The sequence below is a fragment of the Osmia bicornis genome, chromosome 10, assembly GCF_907164935.1.
Source record: "Osmia bicornis bicornis chromosome 10, iOsmBic2.1, whole genome shotgun sequence".
Classification (NCBI taxonomy): domain Eukaryota; kingdom Metazoa; phylum Arthropoda; class Insecta; order Hymenoptera; family Megachilidae; genus Osmia; species Osmia bicornis.
In genome coordinates, this window is record NC_060225.1 from 10,388,923 (window position 1) to 10,404,668 (window position 15,746).

The following is a 15,746-nucleotide window of genomic DNA, read 5'->3' on the forward strand; positions in this document are numbered from 1 at the left end:
CTAAGAACTGATTCAACATTTGCATTACAACTCGTTTGCCTTGCTCTACTCTATTTTTAGCTTATAAGATGGAAAACAAAATCCTTTCGCAAGAAAATCAACAATGAAATCAACGTTTCACAATCTCATCAAGTTGATAAAATTAAAAATTTAAATTTAAAGAAATTATGCAGTTTTCTAAATGAACGTAAGCTATTTTTGAAAGTCTGAAACTTTACAGGCTCATCTGAAGGAAAGATCATCTTGCGATGAATGTAAATGAGATTTTTAAACTTTCGCAAAAGACCAATTTGAAAGTTTTTTCATGCATAATTCGATCTGAACTCTAGGATGGCAAATGATGTTTTCTTTTCCTGCGTAGGCAAGTAAGGGATATGCTCTTTTTTCGGCAATACGTCGAATGTAAATTGTACCGCGAGTGGGAAGATAGCTCGTGGGCAGCGAGGCGAGCCCACGCTTCGATCGTAAAAGTAAAAGTCTTCAAGACGATTCTTTGTCATGCAATTCCACGTATTTACCTTTGCATTTTTACTATTTAGATATCTGCCTGGTATCTTCGTGCATTTTAACAAGACCCCATATGGTGAAAAATGTCGAATAACTTTTGATAAAATGTAAACATTCGTACACGATATCATCCAGTCGAATGAAACGTTTCGTCCATATTCGTCGATGAAGAGTTTATCTCGAAATCCTCGAGAGAAACAATTTAAGTCGGTCAGTTGTCTTTCGAAATCTTTCGATAACTTTCCCTGCACATCCAAAACCAGTGGCAGTTGGAAACTTTCGAAGATGTTATGCAACCAATTCGCGACGTCATGAATTATTTTTTTTTTTCCTTCAAAGATACACATGGCAGCTGTTAAACCGAGAGAAAATTACACGGTCAATGAAAGTTGTAACGCGTGAACTTTGTTACCCATGAAGAAACATTGAAATTTCTTATTAGATCGTAAGGATAAAGAGGGATCGATGGAACAGCTGATACCCAACTAATTTTACGCCATGTCACGACGTAAAGAAATTGTGGGGAATGAAATTTCACCGAGCTGCAATGTACAATTACATGCTTCACGCTCTCAAAGTGGATGATAAAAACCGCAGGTTTAAAAACAAAAGTGAGAGGAAACAAAGGCTGAATCGAGGGTAACGCGAACCCGCGACAACTCGGAATAAATTCATTTTGCTGGCATAAAATTCCAAGTCTCGATATTAACTACATATTAGTATCCTTAACGATGGCCTTGCCCGATACAGCGTTGCACCTGCATACGATGAAACTCGATGGAAATTCGCATAACTTTTCATTCGATTAAGTGGATACACAGCATAAATTTAGAATAGATCTACTGTGAGAACTGTACACACACTTGTGAATACTTTCGAGAAATGATTGAGCGTTCCCCAAGAAAGAATGCGAAACTTATGACAGCAAAAGATGTTAAGAAAAGGAAGAAAAGATCGCATAAAATATACGTGCGAATAATCAATTTGTCTCGTTCTTAAAATATTTCCAACTTCCATCTGTTTTTCTTCTTTATAAAAGAAGGGAACAATTTCATTTTTTGCTGAATCAGAAAACAATCTCGCCCGGTAACAATGTTTCCCAGACGTAGTTCCATCAACACAGTAATTTTTCATTTTCCTGAAAAGGAAAACATTCGGAATATTCTGAAGACCGTGAACGATTGGAAATTGATACATTATTCAGTTGAGAAAACGTTACGCCGCGTCGTTGATTTCCGTGTAAAAGCAAATGTTACCATTACCACCCGTTGGATGCTACGCTTGAAATAGATAATATCTTCTTAGTAGAGAGGTGTAACCGATGGTTATACAAAAAAGGATACGCTAGGATACACCATTGCTTTTCATCGTAAAATACGTTTAGCCCACGGCCTTTGTAAAACTACACGCGATTTTCAACCGATGACCGATGACCGATGACCGATGACAATAAATAATTATAGTAGATGTATTTCGATCCAAGGTTATATTTTTCAGTAAATTTTCGAATTGATCGTGGTCCAGCTGATACTTTACAATCTCCTCGTGTGTGGTATCACCGTGAGAAAGAAACAAGTCGAGGATGTCCAAGGTGGTCATCATGCGATTATCCATACTTGCTGGGTACCTTTGCTACGCAATGATTAATGGTCGACTTTCACCTCTTTCCTTTCCTCTCAAACTCTTCGCCACTTCTTTGTTCCTCCTCTTCGTTCGCCATTCAAACGTGTATACCAACTGTATTATATCATGACTCAGGATGATTTCTGTCGATGAACCTCTTCAAGCTAACCACTTTTATATAACTTCATTTCGATAGAAGCTCCCTTTGCAGAAAAATGCCTCTTCAAGATCTAAAGACTACGCGGAGCAGCGACATCGAAACCGAAACAAGTTGTTAACTGTCGTGACAGTAGTCATTGAAAATCAACTTTCCTGGCGAATCCACTTCAAGGTGGATTCCAATCACTCCAAGGTCACTAGTCCGCCAACACTATGGCGAAGGCAACTAAGTGGTGGTGGTGTAATGGCAACACACGGTCGCTTCTAGAAAAACCAACACCAACAATTTTAATGCTCGCCAGAGCTTCTCTGCCACGCTGTATTACCTGTCTAATAGACAGGTAACACCGTTACGTCACCCGTTATATTTTCCCTCGATACACCTCTCTCCTCTAAACATCAATTCATTTTATGTCGAATAATCGACCGGATAAAAATACCTCGTCAAGAATAAACGACTTCCTGTGTTCATCGTCAGAAAGATTCAGCTAACCGAGGAAATCTTTATAGCTTCGGCAACGATCAAACACGATGACTACCAATTTGTCCATACTTAAATAAACCTTTCGAAGGAAGAAGATGAGAACCTCTGTTGTATACGCGGCCATCGCAAGCCTTCTAGGCTCGAAGAAGAAGAAGAAGAAGAAGAAGAACAAGAAGAAGAAGAAGAAGAAGAAGAAAAAGGTGCATATTTCTTGTCTGCACAGTGGATCAGAGCGTGTTGCTTGGAACGCTTCGTCAAATGGCCTATTGTTCGCAATTTCAACCCTTTTCAAAGTTAAACTGCTACATACTTGGCTTGTTAACGTATCCACTACCGCTATTGTAACACCAGTCTTTCTGAAATATCTATCTATGTACTGGAACATTTTTGGAATAATAAGATCTGAGAACCACTGGAAAAACTGAGAGAAGAGTCGCTACAGGGTCCTCCAGTCTCGTTGACCTCTGACTGAGAAGGGCGCAGCAGCCATATCTGTTGGCCAGTTTTTCAGACTGAGGACGCTCGCAATACTGGCAAGGATCCACTGTACAACTTCACCCACAGACCGGTCTCGTCGTAGTCTCCTCTTTTGCCATCTTTATTCGACACGAATAACATCGTGTTCTCTGTCCTTTCTCTTCCTCCAGACACCGCTGGACAATGCTGGCGCCTAACTACCGACGACCTCTAACACCCTGAGCTCGTCGAGCCAGGATCGTCCAGATAAACTCAAACCCTGATCAATTTTTCTTCGAGAAAGCCTGTTACTTTCCTAAAGCCATCACGAATTTCATTTTTAAAGAGATCAGGCGAAGAAAGGTGGATATACCTTTGAAAAATTATTCCAACCTGAATAAGTACGATTATGAAGAGATTTATAATTTCCCTACCACCAACACGAGTGTATAACTCTACGTTTATAAATCCTTTAGAAGGATTACAGAAAGGAGAAATAAACTGTGGGAAAAGGACAGATACAGGATGCTTTGATTAAGTTATACCTTAGCGACCCTTGTCTAGGACCTTTCCTGGCAAAGATTTATGTTCGATTCTGTGCACCAAAGACTCGTGAATCTTACTTTACATAGTTGAGAAAATACTAAGAAAAGCATCGAAATAATTTGATAAATCAAAGGCGATGAAGTTAAACGTTTACGAGATCTGTCTGAACGAATGATTTATCAAAGAGAAGGATTGTAATCGTTCTGAAACGAATTAAACGAAACATGATAAGGAGAAAATCAGACGAAGGGAAATGACGCGTCGAAGAAAGAAAAGAAGAATTCAAGTTCAACGACAACGCTGAAATCACTTCTCAACGTTCTCGCGTCATTAACTCGGCCTTCCACTCTCTTCTTCATCCTCCATTTCCTTCTTCTTCTTCTTCTTCTTCCTTTTCGTCGTTAACCCGTTTTCTTACCCTCTACTTCAATTTTCTATTTGCCCTTCGTTTACAATCAACTTCCGCATTCTACGGGACGATACTTTCGTTTCGAACGAGAAGTTCGACCGCTACCAGACAACAAACACCCGGTGCAAGGCGGTGAGAGGAAAACTTGCGTACGAATTATCTTTCTTCCGCAAAATTTAATTTATGATTAGTCCTTCATCGGCTACACAACTTTCTTATCGTTTTTAATTAACAGAAAGATCCGGTTCCGGTCTTTTCGAATAAACAAGTGAAATCTCGCATTAACGAGTATTTATTCATGAAACAATAATTTGATCTTTTTTTTTTTTTGTAAAAGTTATTTGAACAAGGAAAAAACTTGTGTCGGCAATGAAACAGCTCGATTTCTTTGAAGAGAGAAGAGACCCAAGGCCAACAGGGAGGTCAGAATCGCGATTACCTTTTCAAATAAATTCCACCTACTCGAAAATACCTGTTTTGGCCTGTCTCAACCTATTACAAGTTGAATTTCGACTTTCACTTGTCGATTAGAATTAATTTTGTCGACGCGAATACATCCTTGCGCCCACTTATTCACCAAATGACTCAACTTCCATCGATTTATAAAAGAAAAAAAGAACACGACGTTGGTTTTTTATCTCATCAGCTGTAAGTAAAATTCCGTGTGACGATTAGAAAGGAAACCGTATGCCACGTTGAGCAACAAATTAGCTAGAAATTCATCGAATCGTTGACTGCAAACTAATTTCATTCAATTGGTAAAATGTGAAATCGCGAATATTCACTTTCGAATACCCCTTCGATGTTTTCTTTGATCAATTAGTCGAACGATATTTCAGATTATATTTCATTTTTAGTTGCAATATAGAATATTACAAATACACAGATCCAAAACAAAGAAGTCAAAAAACGGAAACAGTGTTCCTAACGTGCTTATATGTCATCGATGATGTCACATACGTTATATTGTTCCTCGTTGTCACGCATTCCACGAACACTCATTGAATTTCATTGGCACACTTTGGAAAACTGCAGCACAAGATATACATATCAATACGGTTTGTTCAATTTCAAAAAAAATAAACATATGTGCAGTGCGTAGAAAACGTATGGATTATGCAAACTATGTAAAATAAAAAGTACGTACGCCTTTAGAAACGTTTACTAACTCAACAGTTTCTATAAGCATTCACATTCTACAAAGATGGATTACAAATAGTCTTGTGTGCAAACGTTACCTAACTTCTCCAACAAGTGTGCTTCGTAAATATATGATAATAAAATTAATAACTCATTAGAATGATTACGAGTGGCTATTGTCAACTCGACAAAATATCGACAAAAGAGAATTTTTTCACATGGCATAAATAGCTAGTTTCATCGTCTAGCGATGCGTAAGCACTAAACACATTATGATATCAGTATGTAGTTGTAAAGTCGACTCTAGTGAACACGTACGTAGATCGCGTCAGCATTATTTATAGCTACGTAAACTAACCTTTGTGCACTGATCAAAATTTCTCTCTTAATTTAATAGTTAAATTAACTTGAAGGTTAAAACTTTCGAACAGTGTTACCTTAGGCAAGCATAGCTACGAATGATTGTAAGATGCAACCAAGTGGAAGAACGAATGAAATTGGAAACGTCTGAAGGTTCAAGAAACATAGGGAAGGAAACCGAGTCAGCTGGAGAACAAGGAAGATCGTGTTTACATGGACTACAGTTCGTAGTGCACGGCGCGGCGCGACGTACGAGGTGGTGCAGTTGCAGTTGCAGCTGCAGTCGCAGTCGCAGTCGCAGCCTGAACTGACCGGGCGTCGAACCCAAGAAATGCTCTAGCCTGCTAGATATATCGTAATAAATAGACAAAGTATCCTAGAGGCAAGGCCAATCTCAACAAGATTCACTGGTTCTACATTTGCATACGTCTCTGGGTAAATCGTGTACGCGTTTCAAATGAAATTTTTACCTTCTCAATCGTAAATTGTACGAGATTTCTCGCTTCAACGAACATGGCGTGGAATATTATTAAAATTATCCTAATTACAGGTGTAGAAGAGAATAAATATTACGAGAAAAGCCTGAGAGTATCTCGAGTGAAAATAATAATAACAATAATAAAGCGATGAGTAAGCCGATGGTTCATTTGCATAAAATTCCTAGCTATGATCTGAAAAATGTACACATTCTAGCCTCAGGATCGCGAACAAATTCTCGTGCCAGGATCGTTTTAAAGAAATCAAGATGATTGTAATAACAACCGTTTACTACGTTTCGTATCAGGAAAAATCTCATGGTAGCACTATCGTTAAATTGAACAAGTAAAATTCTTGTTGCGCGGCTCAGGATTTTTAGCAATTCCCAAAACTATCCATACGAATAGCCTGGAACGAAGAATGTGGAGGCGAACGAAGGTCAGATATTTCCAGATTTTATCGAAATTGAATGGTCGGATGTTTCAGGATTCCTCAAAGAATAACACTTTAAGAAGTGGTCTATAAGTATCAAATACTTAGAGTTGCTGAGAATAGTTTGAAAGAGAAGTAGTTTTAGAGTCTCGCCGGGTGGTCGATGATTCTCCGATTCAACTGGAAACAATTTGATCGCCTTCCATCGATGAAACGACGTTCTTTCGAAAATTCCAACCACTTCTTTAGGTCGAGTGAATTGGCAGAGGTGGGTGGACAAAAGATCGGAAAGGAAATCATGGCAATTTCCTTTATAAGATGTACGCGACTTGGCAAGAAAGGAATACCACGAATGCCTTGATTGCGGTTTGATAACTTCTCATCCATCGATGGAATTCAACTCTTGTCATTCTTGTTGTCCAGTCATCGCTTGAAAGCTGGTATAGCGAACCCTTTGCGCGATAAACAATCATGGTACAACGGTATACGGACAGAATGATAATTTCTGAAGAGTTTTTGAACCGTTATCGAGAACAATGCCTTTAGTTTATGATAGGTACAGAAAGATGTATGGATCGGTCCAACGGTACATCATAATAAATTCCCGTTTTCGTTCGATAGAGCTGCGAATTTCAACAGCTTGTTTGCGTTCTCGTGGGTAAAGCCAGCAACACGTTTTATGGTAGAAAAATGGATGTATTCCTTTTTCCAAGATACCTTCGTTTCCTGTGTTCTACTTATACTGGATATACGTTCCCAAAGGTAAAAGACCACAGACACTTCTCACGAGTAACACAATAATTGCTCTTCAATTTGTCGTTGATCAAAGTGTGTATCGGATACATCGTAGGCTTGGAAATTTCGAAATAAATGAAACGATGACGCATGATTCGCGCAAAATAATCTCTAATCTTAGATATTAGCATCGATTCTCGTATACGGGACGTCCATCATATAGCTGTTTGCGCAAAGGCATCGCCAGTTAGTGCCTAACGTCCACTTTAAAGATCCTCTCGGCTTCTTCGTCTTCTTCGTCTTCTTCGTCTTCTTTTTCTTCTGCAGCCCTCCTGTTACTACCTTCTTCTGCACACGTGTGCGTCTACTCTCTCACATATATAAAATCTTGAAGCTGTTGGCTGGACTCGTTTGTGTAGGTGGAATTCTCACATATCGGCGACCTCGAAAACTCCAGGATGTATATGTATATACCAAGTGTCTGAAACGAATTGTGGCGAGGCTGAAAGTCGAATCTATTCAACAGACTTCTTTTCCTTCGTTTTTAATTGCTCATCCTTTCGTGGGAAAGCAACATTCCAAGAGAATTTTTTATCTTCTACCAGTCGAGTAAACGTCTCTTAATAGAAGATGGTAAACATTTTCACCCAAATAAATGACGATATCGAAATTGTTAATACGATTGGAAGACAAAGAGGAAGATCGATGGTACAGAGTTTGGGTTACATAATCTTGTGGATTGGATTAATCGAGGACCTGTATGACCTCATCCAAGCAATGAATACCTATGTGGTTGTAACCACACCGTTGCGTTGTAGGCACGTTTATTGCGTAGACATCGACCTTCGGTCATGATTCTCGCAATTTCTAGTTACATCAATTCAGGTATACGTGCTTCGTTTATCGATGAAACTTTGAAAATAAATTTATCAAAAGTTCAAGCATCGTTTGAAACATTCAAAATGAAAAGATCTCAAGTATTGAAAAACCGATGATCGTTCAGTAGAAATGGAAGAAAACAGTGAAACCACATTGATCGAATGTTAAAATTTCCTGGAACGTAGATGTACAAGTATTTTCTAACGTGAAAAGTATAAAACATACGAGACACACACACACACAGAGGCTGTCCCGTGAAAGGATACTACAAAGAGATACACAACTTCCTCTGAAACCGCGTTCCAAGAATTTCTTCGAGAGAAGAATCATGATCGAACCAAACCGCAGAAAAATCTTCTTAGAAGAAGGTGAAATCATAAAAATGCATCACGTTCGCCAGGGTGGTCTGCGTGAGTGCAGCAGGAATACAATACCAAAAAACGATAGGAAGCTGTTGTTTTTTGCTTAGAGTTAGATCGTGTGACAACACGATACCCAGCAAATCAATAAATTCTACACTATCGAGAGAGAACAGTCTGTCGTCACGATAAAAGCGGTGCTTCGTTGCTAGGTACTTAGGTGTGAAACGTAAAGTCACCGATCTGACGAAGCTCTCTCGGGCCGATGCACTGCAGATTGCGAGTATCCTTGTTGAGGTCGGACGGCAGGCTTCGTCGAAGGTCGTTGCCTGCTCGATATACACGGTGTACCTTCATCATTTTACCTTCATCTTACATTTTCTGTTACCTTTAACGAGTTCCATTTAGGGGTTCAACTCCTGATGTATGCGTAGCTTCGATATTTTTTGCCAGGATAGCTGTCCCGCGTTTCAAACGAATCACCGCAAATTCTCAATTAAATCCTGCGTATTCCTCAATGAATACTTGCTGTAATTAATTCTGACTACACCTTACTTCACGATAATTTTAATTAAACTCTCGTTTGCCTATCGCTGATACGCTCTCTTGAATATTTACCGTTGCAAGTGGTTGATAAAGAAGACGATAAGCGATAGTACGGTAGCTATTTGCATTTGAAACAGCTACTTATCTGTATGGATAAACGTCAAATTGACGCGGATATTGAAAATCTCTTTTCAACATTTCCGAAGTTTTATCATAGTAAATTAATCAATCGCTAATGTTTTCATAATGTCTCTTATTCTAAAGTTTGCAAATCGAAACGAAAAAAAAAAAAAAACAGCTCTGCTCCTTCGAAGCCCAAGAGTGGTCTGACTGGCCTCCGCGCGAAGCAAGCGGCTTTATCAGATACATCTGGCCCATTTACTCTAGGGCTGAAGTAACGCGCCCTGTGATTGGCAGAGTGCGACTGATAAGACAAACGTAGCTATCTAATTGGACTGAAGTGTTTAATGGGTAGGACTGTTGTCAAAATAACGTATCGTAACGGCGTACCACCGTTGCGAATTCGATCAAAATTATTAAAATTCTACGTATGAATTTATCGAAAAATGATCTCTACGATCTTGACGAATCTATAGCATTCTCGGCGGCACGAACGAACGAGACGAAGGAATTGTTGAACAGAAAAGGCGAGGAGCGAACGGTCCGGTTTTTGTTAGCAGGGTGCAAGGACAGACGGATTGCTCGAAGGACTGAAAGTCCAGGGAAACGTGATCGTCGTCTTAGCCAGCATTATCTGCGCTCGAAACGCTCGTAAATAAGAATTGCAACAACCAGCATCGAAATACATCAACACATTCTCTCGTTTAAACGGTCAACGAAAGGATTAGAGTAGTCCTGTGTGGAAAGAAAAAAGCACATACTTAGAAAAGAAACAAGAAGGTGTTTGAAAGTAAATTAAAGCGTTAAACGATTAGAGGAAATGTTTCGACGATGTAATTTAAGTTCGAAGATCTTAATAAAGAGGGATTTAAAGAAAAATTTCGTTCGCAGGACGACGGTGGTATCGAATACTTCAATACCATAGTGGTGCAACCACACCTGAAGCTGGTGACCAATCAGGGAAGGGGTTTTCACGTGCGATGTCGATACCAGACTCGAGACAAAGTGGTAACGAACGATCAGACCCACGTGGCCATGTTGCAGTCTCTACCGTTGCAGGTAAGCATGAATTTTATTTAAAATTGAAAGACTGAATCATCAGGCCGGATGTTGGGCTTAAAAAAGGCTGGAAGAATATTCTCAGAGGCGAATAACAAGTAGGTAAAGATTGAACGTGTATTGATAGGCAACAGCACCCATGCCAGGATGCACGATGAAGATCTTCAGCGGAGATCCAACGAGGCATCAAGTGGCGGAAAATGTGAAGATCGGAGACCCTTTGACCTTGGTCATCAGCATCGACAGACAAGAAATGTTCGGTTTGAAGATCTCTGATTGTCTGGTGCGAGATGGTCTAGGATGGGGAGAGCAAAGGCTCATCAATGACGAGGGGTAAGTTTCTCTTAAACCCATAAACGAAAATAACTTTTAATAATGCAAAGAAAAATGCACCGAAAAAGGAGAAAAGAAAAAGACAATTCTGTAGATTGTACAAATAAACTGCTCTCGCATCAGAACGTACGATGAATAATTCAGGGGGCCTGAATTGAGGGTACAAAACGGGTCGGTTCACTGACTTCTTTTCATAAGCAAATCAGCTGATCCGACCAACAGGTTGCACGCACACTTTCCCTCTCGACTCGTTCGTTACTCTAGTACTCAAGTACTCTACGAAATAGTCAAATTTCAGGTTTAATCTAAGATTCTTCTAACCTTTCCTTTAAATGTGCATTTAAAATTGAAACGATAGACTGATCTGTATATTACACCGAATAATTATTGTTCTAGTTGTCCGGTCGACGGAGAGATTATGGGGCAATTCACGTACAACGAAGACAAAACGGAAGCAAAGGTGAACTTTCAGGCACACAAATTCCCTTATACAGCGAGTGTGTATTATCAATGCAACGTTAGACTGTGCATAAAACACGGAGGAGGATGCACCAACACGGTAATTATTATTCGACAATAAATAATAAAGTAAACCCCGGTACGAGTGGACAACAAACAACGTTACATAACTGTTTCAACTCCATACGAATAAGAGAGCGGGAACTATCCTTTGAAAGACTTTCAAAACAAGTTATCAATATTCTGTTGTTGCAGCCACCAGCTTGTAATTCGGTAAGCAGACGACGTAGGGATACTACGAACAACAATGTGGCAAAAGGTGTAGAGGGTCTGGATGGAGGAACACCAGCAACAATCGAAGTTTATAGCGGGCTCTATGTGAACGAAGCTTCTGATATAGGTGCAAAGTCAGAGTTCACCGACGATGTCTTCAAAGAAAGGGTGAGTCTTATTTTTACACTTTACATCTTATTATGTATAGCATAAACTAAACTACGGACTACGAAACAGAGTTACCGACGCTCAAAAGAATTTCTTTAAGCCTTCCTCACTATTCTCACCCTTCCTATTTGCATTTCTAGACTATTGACGATCCAAACAGCATCTGTATATCTCAAAGAAGCTTCGCCATTGGCATCGCAATCGCGGGTTTGATCCTCATGTTAGCGGTGGTCGCGGCAATTTTGGTTTTACTTGCTAAAAGACGGCACAAAACCGTGTCGACGACAGGTTCGTCCATCTACAGCGGACCCTACACCAATACCGCCTACAGTCACAGCAGTTAATAAGTTCGCTTATATATTATCACTGCAACGAGAAATTTCAACGACAAACTGTCGCCACGTGATAACGAAAAACAAAAAACAAAAAACGTATCGGTTCTACGTCAGCCTCGTTACATAGAGGCATAGATAATTTAGGTAAAATACAAACGAGGAGGTATACTACCCTTTTGCTCAACTGCCGATGCTACGTATCGTCTTTTCGAGGAAATAGCTCAGAACCCTTGGGTCCTGACACGTGATCGAACACGATTCGCTTCAAAAAATATTGACACACTCTGCTTACTTGCGGAATCATTTGATTTCGAGGAAGAATCATATTTTTTATAATACCTGAATCTTTAAATACTAGTGTGCCAATATTTTTTTTTTAATTTAACATCTACTATCTACTCTGCTCTTTTCTTTCAAACATCTTGTATATCGTTGAGATAGGTATATTTCTCATATCTTGCCAATCATCTGGTAAATCATCTGTGTTTCTATTTCTACGTATACAAATTTCTAACACTGCCCTATCGTGAAATTGTTCACTTTAACACGTGTCATGACCTATTATCCAAGTTTAGAGATATCCTAGCGTCTAAAACTCGACAATTTTAAAAACGAATCGACACGAAATCCCTTAGGATTAACTTTAATATATACATTTATGTTATCGTATGGTTATTATTATTATTACTATTATTATTATTCTATACATACTGTATACTAGTCCGGTATACGCTGTCCTAGCTAACCTAGCAATCGCACTAAAAGAAAAAAAAAAAAAAGGAAAAGAGGTAAACTACACGGATACTTGTTGTCCGTAGACAATCATCCCTGGTAATTTAACTTAAATCAGCCGTGCAGAACAACTCAGTCTAGCGTTTAAGGTATGAAATCAACTAGCAAACAGAGGACTGTTTAAGTGAATCAAACGCCTCAGTGAACTTTAAACATTGCCCTCTTTTTTTCTTCCTCAATTTCCTCGCAAGTGTTGGCACGTCATAAAGCAACCCTTGGCTCTATCTTTTCTTTCGCCTTTCAAAACGTATCGTTCTCTGACCGATACACCAAGTTTATTTCAACTCGTAGGAATATTAAAGTAAATGATAAAACAAAGATAAGATTCACGTTCGACCGGTTTAGAGTATTAGAAAAAATACAACTTCCTGTCGAATCAATGAAAATACATTATATGTACAGGATTTACTTCTAACTATTCAATCAAGCAGAAACGAGTTACAGATACAAGATCAACTTCCGTTAATCGGTCAGAGACGCGTCTCTGTACGTTCCTCATGAATAATTATTCTTCTGACGAGCAACAAGAGAGTTGTACGTGTTTCCTACGAGGCAAAAATGCTTCGTGTCGCGTGAGATTAAATCCCGTTGCCGCAGAAACGAGGAAAATGAACTGTACTTTATCGAATTGTACACACCAAAGACTACAGGTGTTTAAAACTACAACGAATACGTTGCGATGGAAAATAATTGAAAATTTATCTTAATTTCGCTTAATTGGTTTTATCGATCGAGAGTTTAGCGTCAGGACAGCAGTCGGTAACTGATACCTCTGACGGTAAATGCTTAATGTGCATATTTCGTGTCTGCGACAACGCGATCCTCACATAACACGAGTGTGGTAATAAGCGAGCGTATAATTCATAATAACGCTTAAACGTAAACTAGTTTAATTAAATCGAGGTGCTGCTCCAATATCGGTATTCTTTTCACGATTACTTTTGCTTTTTTTCGAAACAGAAAATTGCAAAAAAAAATCGGAAAACGAGAGAGTACTGATATTCCGCGTGGAGAGTTTATAGTTTTTAATCGTGAACAAAAAAGGGGCAGACTAAGGCTCGATACAGACGAGCGATTTTTCGCCGTGTGATATCGCTGCGATCGTATATCTTTCTTTCTTTGTTCTTTGGGAAAAAAAAGAGTAACAGTATAGCGCGACAAACAGTCGTTCCTCTATATCGGGTCTAAAACGCTGCCAAAACATTCGCGTAACTGGGTCCAACATGGTGGTGGGTACAGTCGTAAAATTTACACATAAAGAGGAAATAGAAAAAAAAGGAAGATAGACACGCAAACGTAACACTCGTAATACGTTAATTGTTATAAAACAATTTAGAAGACGAAAAAAAAATGAATTGTATAAGTTGATTTCGGTTTATAGAAATGTTTGATCCTGACAACAGTTATTTTCTGTGAACTAACGTTCGTTGACCAGTCTAGCTCTACTATAAACATCGTCCCGCACACCTATATTTCTTTTTAAATCTTTATGTTTATCTATACATATTACGAATTTCACGGAAACGTAATTCATAAACAAATTTAGGATGGTTCTGCGTCACGATGTTTTGCCAGTCTCTTATTACATGCAATAATTTCAAACGATCAACAGTTCACAAAATTTCTGCGTCAGATCAAAAATGCCCGACGAATAAATAACCAACGAGCGTTGTCATTTCGTCGTGCTTGTGACACTGGTTCATAGCGACATTGGAGACTAAAATGCTTATACTTATAGTACTTTTTTAAAAAATAATAATACGCGTATTCTTCTTCACGTCCCGCAATGTTTCTCTGGACCCTTGTCCGAAGCGATTTACAACGAATTTATGTACATAACGAAGAACGTAATAAACCTTGTAACCATAAATAAAATGTCGTCTCAATAACCCAAAACAAACTACGTAAGTACAGTAATGCTTCGAAATAAGCAAGTGGCTCGGGACCGAACAGTTGCTTATTTCGAAGCAGGTTGCTATTCGGCTTGACTTTGTTCTCGAAACGGGTCGATAGAGAACGCGAGAAACGAGTGAGAGATCCGAGGTAGCGGCAAATCATAAAGTGATCGGCCGAGCAGCGATGTTATTTTTTGAACAAGGATAGAAAGCATTATATACATATATTCCATCCTTCTTCTACTAACCGATGTCACTGCTCAGTCGAGCGTGAAATTTATTACCCTAAACATCGGCTTCTCGCCTTCATGGACCTCTCACTCATTTCTCGTACCTCTCACTTTGCGGGCGACTTCAAACAAAGAAGAGGGGATAGCGAGTTGCTTATTTCGAAGCAGAGACCACTTGCTTATTTCGAAGCATTACTGTACTACAGAATAACCATTTAAGCTCAAAGTGATTCACGAAATTCAAAGATGCTTTCATCTTTTTACCGCCAGCGCCATATTGAAATTAGAAAAAGTAAATCGACTCACAAATTGTAGCGTGCGTTGTTGGTTGTTAAAAACTGCAAGCTGCTTTGATTTTTTCGATGTCATCAGTTACCCTTGTCATCTCCTTACTCACACACTCCTTGCACACATTACTAACACACAAGCATTAATTAAAAAGTAGAAAACCCCGAAATTATATAGACAAGTTTACCGTACGAGAGACCGAGTAAGACTGATACGACGCGACGTTAGTGGACAAAGACGACGCGACGCAAACTTCGAGACACAATACTTTTCGTGGCTTATTAATTTCGAAAACAGAATTTTATAACTGATTGTTGGTCAAATTTAACTTTCGTGAATACCATTGATATCGATTTTCGTGGATATTGTTAATAATAATATGAAATCGGTTTCAAACATGTGACTTAGATCGAATTGTACAAAGTTACACGATTCGCATCGTCATATGTCAAATTATTACGTATCATGTTAAACAACGAATGTAATGAAAAAAAATATATGATTTTCAGTAACTTTAGCAAACGATAGACTGTAAAACAATCTATTTACCTCATTTTTTATGGACCTCGATTTCCTGTTGCCACTCGAACGCCATTGCACGTAACTTTTAAATTTTAGTTCACACCGCCGCCGCTCGAGGGACAACGCAATAACTCAGGGACGACTATCGTCCCAATTTCGC

General features: G+C 39.0%; 1 protein-coding gene across 2 annotated transcripts in view; it reads left to right on the top strand.

The window, feature by feature from the left end:
• LOC114873477 (cuticlin-4) overlaps positions 1–14,521 on the top strand; it is a 33,258-nt gene extending 18,737 nt beyond the window's left edge. For both annotated transcript variants that reach the window (XM_029181850.2, XM_029181852.2), the window contains exons 5-9: positions 10,124–10,291; positions 10,419–10,624; positions 11,021–11,183; positions 11,339–11,524; positions 11,665–14,521. In XM_029181850.2, the coding sequence (XP_029037683.2) occupies positions 10,124–10,291; positions 10,419–10,624; positions 11,021–11,183; positions 11,339–11,524; positions 11,665–11,868 (927 nt within the window). In that variant the 3' untranslated portion in view covers positions 11,869–14,521. The remainder of the gene's footprint in view (positions 1–10,123; positions 10,292–10,418; positions 10,625–11,020; positions 11,184–11,338; positions 11,525–11,664) is intronic.
• The last annotated feature ends 1,225 nt before the right edge of the window (positions 14,522–15,746 follow it).